General features: G+C 42.4%; 4 protein-coding genes across 6 annotated transcripts; 3 read left to right on the top strand and 1 right to left on the bottom strand.

The window, feature by feature from the left end:
• Nucleotides 1-610: 610 nt before the first annotated feature.
• Nucleotides 611-4,590, top strand: LOC141814340 (LRR receptor-like serine/threonine-protein kinase RPK2). Of its 2 annotated transcripts, none has more exons than XM_074702282.1 (2): nucleotides 611-4,038; nucleotides 4,123-4,590. In XM_074702282.1, the coding sequence occupies exon 1, from the start codon at nucleotides 654-656 to the stop codon at nucleotides 3,981-3,983; it is 3,330 nt and encodes a 1,109-aa protein (XP_074558383.1). In that variant the 5' UTR covers nucleotides 611-653; the 3' UTR covers nucleotides 3,984-4,038; nucleotides 4,123-4,590. The 2 variants fall into 2 exon arrangements, with proteins under 2 accessions (XP_074558383.1, XP_074558382.1); XM_074702281.1 differs by having other exon boundaries at nucleotides 611-4,234; nucleotides 4,357-4,590.
• Nucleotides 4,591-7,046: 2,456 nt separating this feature from the next.
• Nucleotides 7,047-8,605, top strand: LOC141815215 (protein kinase PINOID 2-like). Its single transcript, XM_074703132.1, has 2 exons — nucleotides 7,047-7,666; nucleotides 7,735-8,605. The coding sequence occupies exons 1-2, from the start codon at nucleotides 7,047-7,049 to the stop codon at nucleotides 8,603-8,605; spliced, it is 1,491 nt and encodes a 496-aa protein (XP_074559233.1).
• A 5,247-nt stretch (nucleotides 8,606-13,852) lies between these two features.
• On the top strand, nucleotides 13,853-15,498 carry LOC141815325 (2-alkenal reductase (NADP(+)-dependent)-like). Of its 2 annotated transcripts, XM_074703263.1 has the most exons (5): nucleotides 13,856-14,226; nucleotides 14,308-14,485; nucleotides 14,577-14,743; nucleotides 14,817-14,899; nucleotides 14,977-15,498. In XM_074703263.1, exons 1-5 carry the CDS (start codon nucleotides 13,999-14,001, stop codon nucleotides 15,359-15,361), a joined length of 1,041 nt encoding a protein of 346 aa, XP_074559364.1. In that variant the 5' UTR covers nucleotides 13,856-13,998; the 3' UTR covers nucleotides 15,362-15,498. The 2 variants fall into 2 exon arrangements, with proteins under 2 accessions (XP_074559363.1, XP_074559364.1); XM_074703262.1 differs by having other exon boundaries at nucleotides 13,853-14,485.
• Nucleotides 15,499-17,163: 1,665 nt separating this feature from the next.
• LOC141815214 (SPX domain-containing protein 1-like) lies at nucleotides 17,164-17,932 on the bottom strand. The gene is made up of 2 exons (XM_074703131.1): nucleotides 17,917-17,932; nucleotides 17,164-17,588 (listed from the first exon to the last, which is right to left on the bottom strand). The coding sequence occupies exons 1-2, from the start codon at nucleotides 17,930-17,932 to the stop codon at nucleotides 17,164-17,166; spliced, it is 441 nt and encodes a 146-aa protein (XP_074559232.1).
• Between the last annotated feature and the right edge of the window lie 656 nt (nucleotides 17,933-18,588).

The raw sequence follows: 18,588 nt of genomic DNA, 5'->3' as shown, positions 1-18,588 counted from the left end.
TGTAAGAATATCTTTATTTATCAATCAATAAAAAATGCTCAACGTGTCATTTGCCACGTGGCGCCGTTGTAGTCAGCCACGTGTCATTAGCCCCTTTTCCCTGTCGTTGACTGAATGACGCGAGAGTTGACCACGGTATTGCCCTGCCACCAAATTGTTTCCAGAAACATCAAAATTACCCGAACCCACACCCACAAGCCAAAATGATCCGTACAGTGGGGTCAACATTTGCGCAGTGTGGTTCAAAATGTGGGTGCCGCGTGAGAAGACTCCTTTTTTTTTGTTAACGGTGATGGCGAAGATAGAGATAGAGATCAGAGCACGAGCAAGAAAGCAACCGGCCTGAGTTGTTACTCGTTGGCGCTTCCCCAGGTGCGGGACCCAACAAAATCTCTTGTTTATTGGAAGTAGTCAGTGGGTAACTGTCAATGAGTATTTTAGAAAATATGGAAAAGGATAAAAAGGTTGGCAGTGGCGACGAGGAGATGACTCTTCGGCCAATGTCCTTGGAATTTCACCAAATTACGATTTGGTCCTCGTCCTCTTCTTCATCGCTCCCCTCTCTCTGCTTCTCTATCGAGTGTGAAAAAACTAGGGTTTGGGCTTTTTATATCCTTCCTTCTCGTGCGACGAGAGTTCCGATTCCGCAAACGATGCGCCGGCCGCCGGCTTTGCTCCGCCGCTGGGTCTTTCTTTCCTCTCTATTCTGGTCCCTACTTCTCCTCTTCCCACTGCGCGCCTTTGCCAGCTCGGTTGAAATAGAAGCGCTGCTCCAGTTTAAGGCTTCCGTTACCTCCGACCCTGCCGGAGTTCTCGCTTTCTGGTCTGAATCCAGCGGTTCTGCCCACTGCGAGTGGCCTGGCGTCTCCTGCGACGAAAGATCCAGAGTAGTGGCACTCAACATCTCAGGCCAAGGTGGAGGCGGCGCCGGGTTTTCTTCCTGTTCCCGTTCAGGGCCGTTCTGGAGGCGCTGCCAGGATCCTGCGCGGCGGCTCGCTGGGAAGCTGAGCCCTGCTGTGGGCGTACTTGCAGAGCTTAAAGTGCTTTCCTTGCCGTTCAATGCCTTCGGCGGGGAGATCCCTGGCGCGATCTGGGAGTTGGAGAAGCTTGAAGTTATTGTTCTCGAAGCTAACTCGTTCTCCGGCGTCATCCCGTCGAAGTTCCCACCTGCTTTGAGGGTGCTAAACCTGGCTTCGAATTTGATCGGTGGTGAGATTCCTGTTTCTCTTTCTAGTAATGTTGCTTTGGAAACAGTAGATCTCTCTCGCAACCAACTCAATGGCACCATCCCTGGTTTTCTCACCAGTTTTGTTGGCCTCAGAGAGCTTTATCTGTCGTTTAATCAGCTTGGTGGTACGATCCCGGTTGAACTCGGGAGTGGTTGCCGTAGTCTGCAGCATTTGGACCTTTCCGGCAATCTTCTGGTTGGTAGCATTCCTCGTAGCTTGGGAAATTGTGGTGAGCTTCAGTCGCTCATTTTATCAGCCAATCTTTTGGATGATGTCATCCCTCCGGAGTTTGGTCGATTGAGAAAGCTTCAAGTTTTGGACGTTTCAAGGAACTGTCTTAGTGGGCCTGTGCCTGTTGATCTCGGAGGCTGCTTGGAATTATCTGTTCTTGTGCTTTCCAACCCTTACAATCCAACAACCTTGTCTGAAATTTTGAGCTATGCTGACAGTGATGAGTTCAATTATTTCCAAGGCAAGCTTGCTGAAAACATTACAATGCTGCCAAAACTTAGAGTGCTATGGGCACCAAAGGCAATGCTTGAGGGAGAGATACCCAACAGTTGGGGTGCTTGCAAGAGCCTAGAAGTGGTTAATTTGGGAGAAAATATTTTTACTGGGGGAATCCCAAAAGCTTTTGGTCAATGCCACGATCTTAAGTTTCTTAATCTGAGCTCAAACAAGCTGACTGGTTTGATTTATCAGGATCTTCCCGTGCCTTGTATGGATATTTTTGACATAAGTGGGAATTTTCTTTCTGGTTCCATTCCAATCTTTAATTTGAAATCTTGTCCTATTTCTCACTTGCCGCTGGATGGCCTAGCTTCTGGCTATTCTTCATTCTTTTTTTATAGAACAAGGGCTAGAATCTCATTGGCGATTGGCCATGATATTACAGTTTTTCATAATCTTGGACAGAATAAGTTTACTGGCGGTTTGCCATCTTTACCACTTTTGACTGACAGATTAAGCCAGGCAGTCTATGCTTTCCTAGTCGCTGATAATAATCTCTCTGGGCCACTGGATGATGTGGTATTTCATAGATGCAATGAATTGAAAGGAGCAATCATAGATCTGAGTAATAACTGGATTTCTGGACAACTCCCTTCAGATATTGGTTCTACGTTCCTTTCACTTGTGGTTCTTAATGTTTCTGGTAATCAGATCACTGGTGTGATTCCTCAAGATGTTGGGCTGTTGGCAAATGTTGTTCGTTTAGATTTCAGCAGAAACCTTTTCCACAGTGAGATTCCCCCAACGTTTGAGAATTTGGAGCATCTGCAGTATCTCTCACTGCAAAAGAACAATCTTACAGGGAGCATCCCAGCTGGTTTTGATCAGTTGCATGATCTTGAGGTTTTAGATCTTTCTTCTAATTGTCTGTATGGGGAAATTCCAAGAAGCATTGTAAGCCTGAAGAATCTTAGCATTCTTCTTCTTGATAATAACAATCTTTCAGGAAAAATTCCAATTGGTTTGGCTAGCATGCCATCTCTGTCAATGGTGAATGTGTCATTCAACAATTTGTCTGGATCATTACCAAACAATGCCAGTGTATTGACATGTGACAGTGTTCTAGGAAACCCTTTGATTAAGTATTGTCCTGTAAAGTCTCTCTCTATTACACCCTCATCTGGATGGCAGGGGCGCAGTGCACAAGATTCTACTGATTCTTCATCTGTAAGTCCATCAAACAATAATAACAAGCCTGCTTTTAGTAACATTGAGATTGCCTCAATAGCATCAACTGCAGCCATTGTTTCTGTCCTTTTTGCTTTGATTGTCCTCTACATATACACAAGAAAATGTGCCCCAAGATTTGCTGCTCGATCTTCAAGAAGTAGAGAAGTCACACTTTTCACAGACATTGGCGTTCCAATTACATTTGAGACAGTTGTGCGAGCTACTGGTAACTTTAATGCAAGCAATTGTATAGGACATGGAGGCTTTGGAGCAACTTACAAAGCAGAGATTTCACCTGGAGTGTTGGTGGCTATAAAAAGGCTTTCCATAGGAAGATTTCAAGGATTACAACAGTTCCATGCAGAGATCAAGACACTTGGGAGACTGCGGCACCCAAATCTTGTTACTTTAATAGGGTACCATCTCGGTGAGGAAGAAATGTTTCTCATTTACAACTACTTATCAGGAGGAAATCTTGAGAGGTTTATACAAGGGAGGCACAAAAGAGCTGTTGATTGGAGAGTACTGCACAAAATTGCTCTAGACATTGCATGTGCACTTGCTTACCTGCATGATCATTGTGTACCTCGAATCCTCCACAGAGATGTTAAACCAAGCAACATTTTGTTAGACAATGAATGCAAAGCTTATCTTTCTGATTTTGGTTTGGCAAGGCTTCTAGGGAACTCAGAGACACATGCAACTACTGGTGTGGCTGGAACATTTGGTTATGTCGCTCCAGAGTATGCAATGACTTGCCGTGTTTCTGATAAGGCTGATGTATACAGCTATGGCGTGGTGCTGATGGAATTGATATCAGACAAGAAAGCCTTGGATCCTTCATTTTCTCCGTATGGGAATGGCTTTAATATTGTTGCTTGGGCTTGCATGCTTCTCCGTGAGGGACGGGCTCGCGAGTTCTTCATGGAAGAACTCTGGGAAATTGGGCCCCATGATGATTTGGTGGAAACATTGCATCTAGCCATCATGTGTACAGTTGATTCACTTTCGACAAGGCCAACAATGAAGCAAGTTGTTCAGCGGTTAAAGCAGCTTCAACCTCCTACTTTCTAGAGCAAATGTACCTGCATAATTAACCCCATCATAGTAATTACATTTCAAATTTCAGGTGGTCCTTTTTTCTAATCACCTTCATGAAAAGTATTATCAATCTTAAATTTAGTCCTGTAGGTGATGATGTTTGCTGATTTAGTTGCGAAGACAAAGAGGAAGAGCCAGTTGTATATTAACCAGATTGATTCAAGAGATGTCACTGTAGACTGTAAAGTTTGTTCAGTATTTTCTCCATTTCCATGATAGTCAAGGTATGGCTTTCTTTCACACTATTTAACTAGTCTACTGATTTCAAGAGAACGATCGTGTTGGTATTATAAAGGTCCTTTGGCAATTCTTTTTACCTGCCCATCCACCTAATTCAATGTAACAGAAACTGATTAATCGTTGGACACGCTGTGTGCACACAATTCGTATATACTATTTAAGCCAAACTGTTTTCTGCTGCAAGACTGCTCACGAAGTGATTCAAACAGCATAGGTAAACATTTTCTACTTCACTTGTACCGAGATAGACTCCTTGATTGTACATAATTTCTGTTAGTATTTGAGTTTTACTCATGAACTTTTAATGTGGATTAAGGCATTAATTTTTAAAAATGTTTGTCAAAGGCAGTTTTTCAAGTTGATAATATTTTGCTTCATGAATTCTGAGCTCTACATGAGGTTGTTCCTAGTGCTGTTTCAGAGTTTTATTTGTTTGCAGTATTAGATCATCTCTCAAATTCCTTACGATGTGATACGGCATTAATTGTTTATTTACATTAGAACTCTAGAACAACGAACGGAGAAGTCTCTAAATGATTTTTTCTCAATTTGTCTGCTTATATATCTTGCCATTTACGTCATTGATTATATATATATGTTTCTGCTCGTTAGCTTCTTTGTTGGTGGTGCTCGAGTTATTTAATGAATCATATGTAGCTATGAATCATGGTCATTCATTGGAGAATGAAAATTTCTTTTCCCAGAAAAATACATTTTAGCATTTTGTGTTTGTGTATGGTTGTTGTAAGTTGAACAGACTTGGGTTTTAAAGTCTTCTGCTTCCAATGTTCGACCTTTATTAGGACCTAGACAGGGTAATTTCATGTTAAGAGGGGCCATTGTCCACAAGCAGAGCTACCTAGCGTGATGAGATGAACTCACTTTCTACCCAATTGAACGGCAACAACATAAAAATAATAATAATAAAAACTACCGAATAATTTAGAAAGATAAACAAAGGCATTGAATTAGTCTGACAAGAACACAACTACCTCTGATTGATTTCACATGTTCTTTTATTCAAGAACCAAGCACTACTATTGTCATTGGTAGACTCTTTAGAGCATTATGATATGCAATTGGAACGCATTCTATTTGACAGAAAAAATTATGACAAGTAATACTAAATATGATTATTTAGATGAATCAGATTATTATCTAATGAAATGGCTGATCCATGATTTTAATATCCAAATGGAATATGATGTTTAAGAATGATGAACTATTGGTGGCACATAAACACTTTCTAGATTTATTTTGATGATCAATAAAAATTTTTATAAAATCAAATTGATATTTTCAAAATTAATCCGGCCAAAGAATTGAAAATTTGCGGCCATGGTTGGAGTATGTGAATTGATTATTGCGGGATAGATTTACTGTAGTGGATAAATATTGAATTTCGATAAAGTTGAGATAATATCCTTTTTGTAGTGATCAATTGTAATTTTTTAATTTACCTTTTCATATATGATCGTGAAATTGATTGTGAGACTGCTGAGATAGTGGATTTTATTAATAGAGTATGATGTAATTATTATTATTTAAAAAAATGAAATTAATGCCCAATATATTCAATCCGAATGGCCTACACAGTTCGGAGTCTAAATGCAATCAAATCTCAGAGGAACACACAGAAAATGGACAGAATGGGACATGGAATGGTGGGTGAGGGAGCAAAGCCTGCAACCTGTGATGGGTCTTCAACCTTTCCAAGGCCCTTTGCCTCCCTCATTTGCTGACATAAATGAGAAGAAAAAAAAAGTGATAATATATCATTCAGGCATCTCTCTAGGAACGCAGCAAATTTACTCCAAATCTCGAATCAGATAATCTCAGACAGTAGCAGATCCACTAGCATCAACAAAAAAACAATATCCACTTAAATTACAGATCATGAACTTCTGAGCCTTTTATTCACTTTTGAGTTGCTAAATTTTAGGTGGAACGGGTCTTAATTTGCAGTTTGATTTGATTTAATTAGATTTTTTTAAAACTTTTTGGGTGCTCATTCTTATAACCTACACAAACCAAACAGCCCCACTTTCACGTCTTGAATTCAGTGGCTTGTTTGATTGGAGTTCTACAAAGTAAATGAATTCACATGTCCTAAAAGCAAGAAAAGGAAAAAAAATAAAGGATAAATAAAGAGGTGGAGTATTTAATTTGTGGCACGGGTTTCGCATGCACATCAAATCCTCTTTGCTTTTTCTTGCAAAGTTTAAAGAGTGATCTCACATTCATGCAGTGGAGCTCATATCTATACAGTAAGATTCATATTCATATAATTGAGTGTATCAAGTTGAATTTCATATTATATTTTTCATATAGGAATGTATCAATTTTCAATTATAAATTGCATGAGGAGCTCATTCAACTGTCACTTAATCAGAGGGATTTTAATGAAAATTATCATAGACTATTAATTAATTCTCAGTTTAGATGAATTTGCACTTAATAAAATCATTTTAAAAAGACTTTTGGAAGAGAATTACTTGCAAGACATAATTGAATTGGTTAGGATAGAGTAGAGGTGTAAAAGAAAGTAAAGGTTCAAATATATCCTTTTCTATCATGGTCAATTATAATTTTTTGATTTATCTCCTCATAAATGATTATGGAACCGACCATGTGAGACTGAGTTCAATTTTTTTTACCTCGGAAAGATTGCTTCACACAAGTTGGTTGGAATTACCGTAATGCCCTTGGTGGCCACGCTCTTTGGTTCTGGCTTTATATATACCGCAAGAGAGGTGAACTTGTGGAGCTGTAGGATTGCGTCTCGTCTCCCAATCCATGCACTCCGCCTGGTCTCGCCAACTCAACATGGAGGCCACCGCCGTGGTTGGCCTCGATGACTCCGACCGCGACAGCATCCGTTCCTCCTTCAGCACCGCCATCGACTCCCGTCGCAGCTGGATCAGCGACATCAGCTTCGGCAGCTCCGGCTCCGTCTCTGTACGGTCCTACTTTGGCGGCGGAGACAGCGGCGGGACTGGCCCTCACCACCCAAAGCTGAAGCCCCACAAGGCGAACCAGGCCGAGTGGGAGGCTATCCGAAGCCTCCGCGCCGCCTCGTCTGGCCAAATCCGCCTCGACCACTTCCGCCTCCTGCGCCGCCTCGGAAGCGGCGACCTCGGCAACGTGTACCTGTGCGAGCTCCGCGCGCCGGCGGCCTGTCTCTACGCCATGAAGGTGGTTGACCGCGAGGCTCTCGCCTTCCGCAACAAGCTCCATCGGGCGGAGATCGAGAAGGACATCCTCCGCACTCTCGACCACCCTTTCCTCCCCACCCTCTACGCCGACTTCGACGCCGCCCATTACTCCTGCCTCCTTATGGAGTTCTGCCATGGCGGCGACCTCCACGTCCTCCGCCAGCGCCAGTCCGGCCGCCGCTTCCCTATCTGCTCCGCCAAGTAGATATGCCCTAATCCATCTCGGTAACGCTGGATCATTTTGGCAAATAATTTTCCTGCATTCCCAGATTTTACGCGGCGGAGACGCTGTTGGCACTGGAGTACCTCCACATGATGGGAGTCGTCTACCGGGATTTGAAGCCGGAGAACGTCCTCGTGAGGGACGACGGCCACATCATGCTCTCCGACTTCGATCTCTCCCTCAAGTGTGACGTCGTCCCCAAACTCCACATGATGCAGCGCCTCGGCGGCAGCAAGCTCTCGGCGAAGACCTCTGCCGCCTCCTGCGTGCCGCCCATGCAGCCCGTTCTCTCCTGCTTCTACGGCGGCGACAAAAAGGCAAAGCGGTCGCCGCCGAGAAAGAACCCCACCGCGGACGACAGGGAACGCGAGGACGTGGAGGAGGAGGAGGAGGAGAAGCAGAGCGAGGTCGATCCGGAGGTGGTAGCCGAGCCGATCGCAGCGCGATCGAAATCATTCGTGGGCACGCACGAGTACCTCGCGCCGGAGGTGATCTCCGGCGGCGGCCACGGCAGCGCCGTCGACTGGTGGGCGCTCGGCGTGTTCCTCTACGAGATGATCTACGGGAGGACCCCGTTCAAGGGCGACGACAACGAAAAAACTCTCGTCAACATCCTCAAGCAGCCGCTCTCCTTCCCCCCGTCGCCGCCACCCACAGCAGACCTCAACAAGTACTCGGAAGACATGGCCGACGCCCGAGATCTGATGGCGAAGCTCCTGGTGAAGAACCCCAAGAAGCGCATAGGGAGCACCGCCGGCTCCGCCGAGATCAAGCGGCACGACTTCTTCAAGGCCATCAACTGGGCGCTCATCAGGTCGGTAACCCCACCGGCGGTGCCCAGAAACCTGGCGGTGCCGCAACAAAAGCTGAGCGATCACGAGCCTTACAAAACCCCTCGCCACATCGATTACTTCTAACCGCCACGTGTGCATTCTCGTAATTTCACATACTGAGCAAATTTTAGTTCTCCCTCTAAAATTTAACGTAATTCGATTTGGTCCCTCCAGGACCAAATTAAAAACTTTAGAGGGAAAATTAAAATTCCTCGACCTGGTCTTTTGACACGCGAGCTATCATTGTGGTGGTCTCTCTTTTAGTAAATTCCTCTAAAATTTACTAATTACCATTATAAGTAAATGATCCATGATTCTTTTACATGGTTTATGGCAACACGATTTGGCAGGGCTAGTGGGCCGCAATTGGGCCTCCGATTAAAGCGTTTGTTCTTACATTCTCGGCCCGCATTTGGTCATTGGAAAGATAAGTTCTTTTAAGGGGATTATCCGAGGTTGTTTTTTTCTTTTAATTTATTTATCCTTTGATAATGTAATTAGTAAGTCTCAATAGAAAATAAACAGAGTAGGTAAAAGATAATAATAATAATAATAAAAGAACAACCAATACGAGAGAAAAGTAAATGTAACTAATTCGAGCTCACCCCCAAGGTAACTCTAGACTCCTCGAATTAGTGGATGAACAACAACAAACTATAAAGTGAGAGAGAAAAATCATAGCCTTTGGAATATAATGATAAAGCATCGTAAGAGAATAAATAATATAATTTAAATTTAACTTTTAATAGAGAAAAATATTTTAAAAATTGACTTATAAGTATATATGAGTTATACTCTCAATTTATTTAATAAAAATCATTTAATTTCAAAATTAATCAACTAAAATATAAACATTTAAATTATTAAAAACAATGATCTCTTTTCTCTCACGTTATTGCAAAAGGTGATAATCCTCGTTCCAGATGCTCCTCCACTACCTGCTCCTAAGGTCTTATGAAAGTAAGGTAAATCATGATACCGAACAACCTCCTAATTAGGAGGAATTAATTCTTCATGGGATTCAAATCTTGCTCTATTATTATAAATCTACTACTCGAGTACCAATTTAGTTAGCCCATGAAAGTGTCTCTTTCCTTTTAGGGATCCAATTATAGGGGGAGAGGGAATAATAGGTCACTGGTGGTAGTAGTGAAGACCACGTGGGCAACAAATGATGCAGGGTAGGATTTATGCTCTGTTTACTTGAGAGGGTGATTTAAAAATTGAGAAAAAATTTTTGTAGGAAATTTTTTTCATTGTTTACTTCATGAAGAAGGATGGATTAGTCATCATTCTCACTGTTTACTTGTTATCAAATAATGGATTCATGAATCCATCAGTGGAATTTTTTTTTTTTTGACTTTTTTCATCCTCCCAAATCAGGGGAAAGTCATCGTCCGTCCTCTGTCGCATCTTCGTCTCGATTCCCCTACAGCCTCAGTTGCCAATATCGTTCTCCGCCCTATCCACAACTTCAACTCTGACCCCTTCCATCATGACTTCCACTCAAGCCACCTCAACCGCCATCCCTCCACTTCCTCCTTTGGCCCCAACTACCGCACTTTGTCCGAGCACATTGTCGACCTCCAACGGCGCAATCTCCTCCGCCGCATCATCAGATGCATAGCCCGCGCCACCTCCAAGTTCATTTTGTATCGCACAAACGGGCGAAGCCAATCCCAGTTCCAGTCCCTCGAAGGAACCACCTCGGAACATGATCATCATCAATGGAGCCGCCTATTTGAACTCTGCCACCAAACCCAGCAACAATTTGACCACCATCCACAGCAGCGGCAATGAGAACATCAACTTCCACTCCATTGGTGACAAATTTGACTCATACGATGGCGGTAATGCCCACATGCATTGGGCATAGATCTTGTCAGAGCAGCACGGGTGAGTGTTCGTTGGCATCTACAACGGCTTCAACGACCTCGACGCCACCAAATACCTCCTTGCCAACCTCTACAAATCAAGCCAGAAGGTATTGGATCTGGTGGTGGTGGTGATCAATCCAGAAGGTGTTGGATTTGTGGTGGTGGTGGTGTAATCCAAGCACGGATAGAATAATAGTATAACATCGCTTAGGCGAAATTGAGGCTAGAGACTTCATCTCTTTAAGATGAAACACGCGATAGCAGCTCCACACTGTTGGGTCTCCAAGGATGTCCACATCTCTACAATGGCATAATATTGTCCACTTTGTGCCTAAGCCCTTATGGTTTTGTTCTTGGGCTCTCCCCAAAAGGCCTCATTCCAATGGAGATACTTTTCATCCTTTTAAACCCATGATTTTTCCCATGTATTTTAGATATGGGACTATGTTTGCACCCTTGCAAACCAACAATCCCCCCCTCAAACAAAGGACCACTGGAAGCTCCCTTACCATTTCTCATGGTCCGGCTATCATTTCTCATGGTCCGAGCCTCCCCTACTTCCTTTGTTTTTTCCCGAGGGTTCCCACATGGTTAGATCTAGATCATGGCTCATCCGGCGGTTAGTCCGGTGAAAAGCGAGGCGATACCAATTGTTGGGTCCCCAAGGATGTCCACATCTCTACAATGGCATGATATTGTCCACTTTGGGCCTAAGCCTTCATGATTTTGTTTTTGGACTCTCCCCAAAAGGCCTCATTCCAATGGAGATACTTTTCATCATTTTAAACTCATGATCTTTCCCATGTGTTTTAGATGTAGGACTATGTTTGCACCCTTGCAAACCAACACACATGCGATAGCAACACTATAAATTCAAGACTTCCAAATTGAAGAAGCTTCTCGAACTTTTCAAATGCAAATATAGAATGTAATGCTTGCTTTACTTTTAATTCAATGAATGAAATGAGAATGTGAAGGATCTTATTTATACTTTGTGAAGGGATAAAAGAATATCTTGGTTTAATCAAATCTCCTTTATCCAACTTAATCAAATGATCTAGATCACATCCTTTTCTAAAGAACACAATGTCTCTTTATAAAAGAACACAATGTATCTTTATAAAAGAACACAATAACCTTTCACTTAGGTCAATTTGATTCAACCATTTGAAATTGACGACTCAAATAGAATCTCATTTGAAAATAATACTTTGTCTCTTCATTTGGATGCATCTAAGTTTTTCATTTTAAATTCAATAGCTGAGATTAAGTCATCCGAAGAGGCACTTATGTTCTCTTATTTGGATGAATATGATTTATCCATCTTAATCCAATAATCTAAATTAATCATATCACACATCCATGTGATTTCTTTTTCACACACTAATTGATTCAAAATTAATTTTTCAACAATCTTTAGGTGAATAAAAACTAATGCATAGATATATATTAACACTTAACATCAAATGAGAGTTTAATTGAAAGATTATTATATTAGAAGAGGTAACTCATGATTTTAAATCTTTTCTAATAAAATATATTAAATTTATTAGACTGCGTAGTGAACACAATATTTTAAACTATTCAACTATTCATGGAACTCAAGGGGCTGTTTGGGACAACAAGCTCTAAATTGCCGACCCTCACCAGGTGCTCGATGAAATGCTCGACCCAGAAATTTCGCACCGAAACAACAAGCCCACCTCCCGCGATGGCAAAGTGGACCACAGGGTAGTGCTGAAGGCGCTGTCGTGGGGATGAGGAGGACAGAAGAGGGCTTCCTGCGTATGGCCGACCATGGATGAGCGCCTCGCGTAGTGCCGACTTTAGCATTTTGTTCATGTCACAGGCGCTCAGATCAGAACGACTTCCCTCATCTTTCTTTCGGCAGAGATTATTTTCTCTCTCTTTTAGTTTCCCCTCATATTTTCTTTTCCTCCCCTCTGGATTTTTTTGCACGAGAATTCGTTTCCTTCACCAATCCATGCACGCCTCCAAAGAAACAGAGCATTAGGATAGCGACGATACAAACAGTGGTGTTGACGACAGCAGTGACCCACATGGATGGCGCCGTAGGGACCAGTACTTCAGGGGCATTGGCCTACGGTATAGTACTTCTTGGGCAGCAGTGAAGACGGCGACGGTAACGTGACAGGAGAAAAATAATATTTATTTATTTTAAAATCATAATTTAGATCCTTTAAATGTTTTAAATAATATAACACTGATCAGTTGAAGCTGGTAAATATTTGATAATTTTACAAGTGATAACTCGAAACCACAGCACGTTTAATTGTTGAGAGTGTCCCTTACGGTCAATTATAATTTTTTATTTATTTTTTTATATATAATCATGAGATTGATCATGTAAAATCGTTGAAGTGATAAATTTTATTTTTTTTTATTAAAGTTGAAAAGTATTTTTTTAAAAATAAATAAATAAATAAATTTTTTGTAGATAAATTTTTTTAAAATAAATATATAAAAAAATTTCTAGATAATTTTTTTATTAATCATGCATTACAACAAAAATAAACTAATAAGTTGCATTCATCATTCATGCTCATGCACGCAAGAGACGATTTAAAGAATTAAAATTTTATATAATATATAAAAATGTTTAATAACATAATTAAGTTATTATTTTTTGTCTAGATCGATTCAATTTAAGTAAAAAAAAATCGACATGCTAATTGTGGCAGAAAAGAAAAGAAAGAAATTTATATGGATATGTAATTATAAAATTGTTTTTTTTTAAATTACGGCTCGAATGCATGCCGTGAAAAAGATAATGAGTCGGTTGTTAAAATATGAGTATAATGAAAAATAAATGTTCCCTTTAAACATTTTGAAAGTGAGGTACATGTTCTACGAATTTGACCAATTTTAAAGCGTCTTTTGATCAATCAATATTAAAAATATTTTAACGATCAGAAAATAGGATATAGGACCTTTTAATGATGAGGTATAATGGAAAAAAAGTACACCACCTTTTCAGAATTCTGAAAGTGGAGTGTATCTTTTATGAATTCGATAATTTTATTTATTATTATTATTTTTTTAAATGACTTATCCTAAATAGTAAATATGTAGACATGTATTATCTAAAATTCCAGATTCAAGTCTTTTTAGTAACATATACTTATTAACTGAGATGTTATTTTGATAAGATTCTTATCAATATAAGAGTTTACCTTGGGACAAGTTGGTTAAGACGGAGCAGATTTACAGAAGAAAATAAGGCTTTGTCTCTTGGATTTATTATTATATTCGTGGTTTATCTAATATCAATTTAGTGGTATAAGATAATTTTATTTTTAGATGCGTTCTTGGATTAACCGCTATGGAAATAATTTAGCAATAAAAAAAATAAGAGAAAGGACCTTTTAATATTTTTAATTAGGCACATGATCGCGTTCATCTTCTTCTGTGATGATTCACAGAGCGACAAAATAACTGGCGACGTCCAAACAGGAATCCTCTCTTTTCATATGCTCTCCGTTAGAAGACAACGGCGGCACAGCTCCGGTGCGGAACCTCTTCATAAGGACCATCGATCCGCCAAGGAGAGTTTACAACAGAGACCGCGCGCCGTGGACGATGGAACTGGAAAACAAGTACGTCTCCCTCAAGCACCACATCGACGGCCACCCGTCGGAGTCCGACTTCGAGCTCGCCACCGCGCCGCTGCAGTCCGCCCCCGGATCCAACGAAGTCATCGTCAAGAACCTCTTCCTCTCCATCGACCCCTACCAGCTCAACCGCATGAAGCTCTACAGCTCGTCGCACACGGCCACCCCCGCCGCCTCCCAAATCGAGCCCGGGCAGGCACGCGTCGCGGGGCTACTATTCGCAGGTAACGCTTTCGTCGCCTGGTCTCAGCTCACGACTTCGCCTCTCTTGTTGCAGAGGATCAAAGCGTCTGGGGTGGGGAAGGTTGTGGCCTCGGGGAGGGCGGAGCTGGAGGAGGGTGATGTGGTGGTCGGATTGCTGGGGTGGGAGCAGTACACGGTGGTCCGGCCGGGGACCGTCTTGATGAAGGTGGCCGCGAAGGATCTCCCTCTTTCGTACTACGTCAGCGTTTTGGGTGAGTCCTCTAGCTCTCGATCTGCACCTGATTAAAGAACACCAGAAGGATGCATGCACTAGATGCCATGATTTTTTTACGACTGCTGCAGGATCAAGTGGGTTTACAGCGTTCGCCGGTTTCTACGACGTTTGCAAGCCGAAGAAGGGGGAGAAGGTCTTCGTCTCGGCGGCGGCGGGTTCAGTCGGGAGCTTGGTCGGCCAGTACGCCAAGCTCTCTGGCTGCTATGTCGTCGGATGCGCCGGGAGCAAGCAAAAGGTTGACTTTTTTTAGCTTCCGCGTTTAGCTAAGCGTTGGCCGATTGAATCAAACTACAAATTTCCTTTTAAAGGTGGATCTGCTAAAAGACAAGCTCGGATTCGACGACGCGTTCAACTACAAGGAAGAAGTTGATCTCAAGTCTGCTCTGAGAAGGTACCAGCAATTCAAAATTAACGGACGATTAATTCCTGGTGCGAATTAAGCTGTACGATGCTCTGTTTTGGCAACAGGTACTTTCCCGATGGAATCGATATCTACTTCGACAACGTCGGCGCCGCCATGTTGGAGGCAGCAGTGGCCAACATGAACCAGTTCGGCAGGGTGGCAGTGTGCGGGGCGATAGCGGAGTACACGAACGCCGGCAAGAGAGCGGCGCCCGACCTGATCGACGTGATCTACAAGCGCATCACGCTGCGTGGGTTCTTGTCATTAGACTACCTCCACTTGCACGAGCAGTTCTCGGCCGCCACCACTGACTACCTTCGCCGTGGCAGAATGATTTCGCTGGAAGACGTATCCGTCGGCATCGAGAGCGTGCCGACGGCGTTCGTAGGGCTTTTCAGAGGTGATAACGTAGGGAAGAAGCTCGTTCGAGTGTGTGAATTTGATGGCTGAGACCCACCGGGATGCTCGACAGTTCATCTTCTTCTGCATCTTCAATTATTAATGTAAGGTTTCAGAATGGGCAAAATAATCCTTTTGACCAAAAGGATAATAAGAGAGAGACTCTTTATGTTATGGAAACAATAATAATAGAGCAACATCTTCACAAATGTGTAAAAGCATCTGCAACGCTGCTTTGTTATAATACTTTAAAAAAAATTTAAAAAAAAGTATGTGGGACCCACTCTTGTGACATGAACGCGTTCAAAACGTTGAACGCGTTCATGTATTCACTCCACGTCATGTGGAGAGATAATAAAAAGGTGTTATTAACACCCTATTAACGCTACGTTGGAGATGCTCTAAGCGCCGTGGAGAGTCAAGGTGGACTACGTGTTTCCTGTATAAGTCCTCCTAGGGTCAAAATTAGGATCGAGGTGTCGTACATTGCTTTCGCCTCGTCCTTGCCCGTGGGTTTCGCCTTGTCTAAGCTCCCGCCGTCTCAGCTCCCACTGTCTCGGCTAGCAGTCTCTCTCGGCGGATGAAGACCCTCGTCTCGTCTCCCACCGTCTCGGTTAGCAGTCCCTCTATGCGGATATAAACTCTCGTCTCGGCTCTCACCATCTCGGCTAGCAGGCTCTCTCAGCGGATGAAGACTCTCGTCTCGTCTCTCGCCGTCTTGGCTAGCAGTCCCTCTCGACGGATGAAGACCCTCGCCTCGGTTTCCGCCATCTCGGCTACTAGTCCCTCTTGGCAGATGAGGACTCTTGTCTCGACCCTCGCCAGATAGCTTCACCCCAGTTACCTCCTCCAAGGCAACCTTACTTACACATGCGAACCCAACTACTCCACTTTTATCAAGTTAAACCTTAGCCTCAACTTTTTCTCTCTGACACCTGCTTTAGGCATTGTTGTTGGAAGAAGGATCTCTCAGCAGATGGCATAAGTATGGTGCCCCCTAACACTTGTCCTTTCTACGCTACCGCATTAAAGGCGTATCAGGCTGTTATACATGGTCTCCTCCTCTAACCTCACGACCTGCACATACTACCAAAAGAAAGATATGGCGGTTAGACTTGATCCTCGCTTAGACGTCTCCCCTATGCACACAGCTAAAAGTAGAGGAGACAGATGAAGGTCCTTCTGACAACCGTATAGTGTTCCGAGGCGTGCAGCCGCCGACCTTACGTACGAAGCCTTAAGGTTGGTTATAAAAGGAATAACTCACCACCATACAAGAGGTCCGCTCTCGAAAAACTCTGACTCCTTTTCTTACTTGTCCTTGATTTCCTTCTTTTAATCGGAACCCTAATTTGAATGTCAGAGTGGTTTGCCAAGACTTCTCGACGCTAGTCTAATCTCTTTTGCAAGTGCATTGCAAGCATATCTCGGTGTTAAAATCTCTACAGAAGTCCCCCGCTTGGCCCAGTCACAAGATCACCTTCGTCGGACGGTTCGTTAACTAATGGTTTGACCATCCGCGATATTTAGCCGGAACACTCATCATCCAAGCAGCGAGTACAAGATGCACCAAGGAGAAAAACAAAGAGACATCCTAAACTTAGCTTTAAGTATCTGGACCATTGATGAACAGTGAAGAATACAAGGAAATCTCAAGTGATATCCAATTTTCACTATGCTCTTCAGTTTCTAAAACATCCAATTTTGCACAAGATGACACGACCTATATTCTTAGAATTAACATGTATGATTAGAATTAGCGTACAAGCATGTGAAATTTATGGGAATAGAGAGTGAAGACCATTTCGAAGCAGATGATAGATTGGCAACAAAAGGTTACTGGCGTAATGTTGTTACTTGGCTACCTGTTCTACCACAGGAACATTGTTGCTCCACCTTTCTTCCAATCCAGTACTCTGCAAAGGAGGCAGTGAAAAGAAACTGACTGTTGAACTTCTGCTCCTTAGCTGTTTCAAGGACCGCAGCGCCGCTATGGTGCTCTTCATGTAGAAGCTCTCCATATACTTTATCTCCTCCAACTCCGGGACCCTCCCGCCTGATTGTGCTGGCTTCGGCACTCCATTCTCTCCGTCGCATTCAGCTGGAATTGACGGGTTGTTGCTGGGGAAGAGGTGGTCGAGCATAGCCACACACTCCTTCACAAGTTTGTTTAGGAGATCAGTTGTAAAGAATGGCTGCTGCAGCACCTTTTCGATGAAGGGCTGCCTGATAAGTGCTCCTGTTCTCTTGTCATACTTCTTCAGTATTTTCACTAGACCTGAAATCATCACAAACAAGCATTAATAAACGATCTAAATGAGTGGGCACAAAAAAATGGACCAAAAGAAGGGACAGAACAGTTGATCAACAACACTGCAGATGATTGTAAACTTATATGTGATACCAGTTTTGACATAATCGCAAGCAAAGAACCAAGTGATGACTACACATAGATGACGAGGAGATGTTGTGTCTTGGATAATCCATGATTCATCTTATGGAGATGTCCTAGTTGACACAATAAGAAATATACATGGCAAAGATAACTCTCAGCTCCACTTGACTGCCCATGCATGTGGACGGGCGTTACAAATGTTAAAGCATACTCTCAATAGCAAACATTTTGGGAAAAGTGCTCACCCAATCAAGCTTAAAAGATTGTCACTTGTTTCCTTATTTATTATCATGACTAAGCTAACATGAGTTTCCTTGTTAACAAATTGAGAAAGAATGGTTTCGAAACATTAACAGACAAGACATGTAATATCTAAAACAAATGGGAGAGTTTGATACCTAAATAAATCAACCTTGTTCAGTTAGTATAAATCAGTTAAGCTGCGTTGGTAGTAGGCAAGTAGAATAAAATTTCTGTTGTGGAAGTTATAATGAGAGTGGATTAATTGTTTCGCCATTGACAAGAGAAAGATTACTGTGTAGTGAGTGTGTGATTTGAAGAAGAAATCCAAACATCTATTCTGCTGAATGCTAATTTATCATAACCTAGCAAAACAAATTTCCCAAGCTACTCCAACACCCTTCCTAATCAATCTGATCAATTAGAAAACATGAACGCAGAATAAAACCAATAAATTGCCTCTGAAGTGAAAAGTGCTAATTTTATACTGGACTGAAATATGGATTGTTTGCAATGACAAATACAAGTTCATAAAAACAAAAACAAAGGTTTGGAACATAAAATCAGAGGGATATCAATCCATCACAACTTAGATAATTTGGGAGATCTACAGAATGTACTAATTTATATGTTAGAATACTGA

Source organism: Curcuma longa, chromosome 21 (genome assembly GCF_044706935.1).
Source record: "Curcuma longa cultivar G26 ecotype Majalengka, Jawa Barat chromosome 21, ITB_CL_G26_1.1, whole genome shotgun sequence".
Lineage (NCBI taxonomy): Eukaryota > Viridiplantae > Streptophyta > Magnoliopsida > Zingiberales > Zingiberaceae > Curcuma > Curcuma longa.
This window is presented reverse-complemented; position numbering and strand designations above follow the sequence as displayed.

What these genes read in the sequence shown, in the direction of transcription:
- LOC141814340 (XM_074702282.1), top strand. Translation starts at nt 654, where the DNA reads ATGCGCCGGCCGCCGGCTTTGCTCCGCCGCTGGGTCTTTCTTTCCTCT.
- LOC141815215 (XM_074703132.1), top strand. Translation starts at nt 7,047, where the DNA reads ATGCACTCCGCCTGGTCTCGCCAACTCAACATGGAGGCCACCGCCGTG. An exon ending in TTCCCTATCTGCTCCGCCAA is followed by an intron (nt 7,667 to 7,734) that starts GTAGATATGCCC and finishes CTGCATTCCCAG; the next exon opens with ATTTTACGCGGCGGAGACGC.
- LOC141815325 (XM_074703262.1), top strand. Translation starts at nt 13,999, where the DNA reads ATGGAACTGGAAAACAAGTACGTCTCCCTCAAGCACCACATCGACGGC. An exon ending in GCGCCGGGAGCAAGCAAAAG is followed by an intron (nt 14,744 to 14,816) that starts GTTGACTTTTTT and finishes TTCCTTTTAAAG; the next exon opens with GTGGATCTGCTAAAAGACAA. An exon ending in CTCAAGTCTGCTCTGAGAAG is followed by an intron (nt 14,900 to 14,976) that starts GTACCAGCAATT and finishes TTTTGGCAACAG; the next exon opens with GTACTTTCCCGATGGAATCG.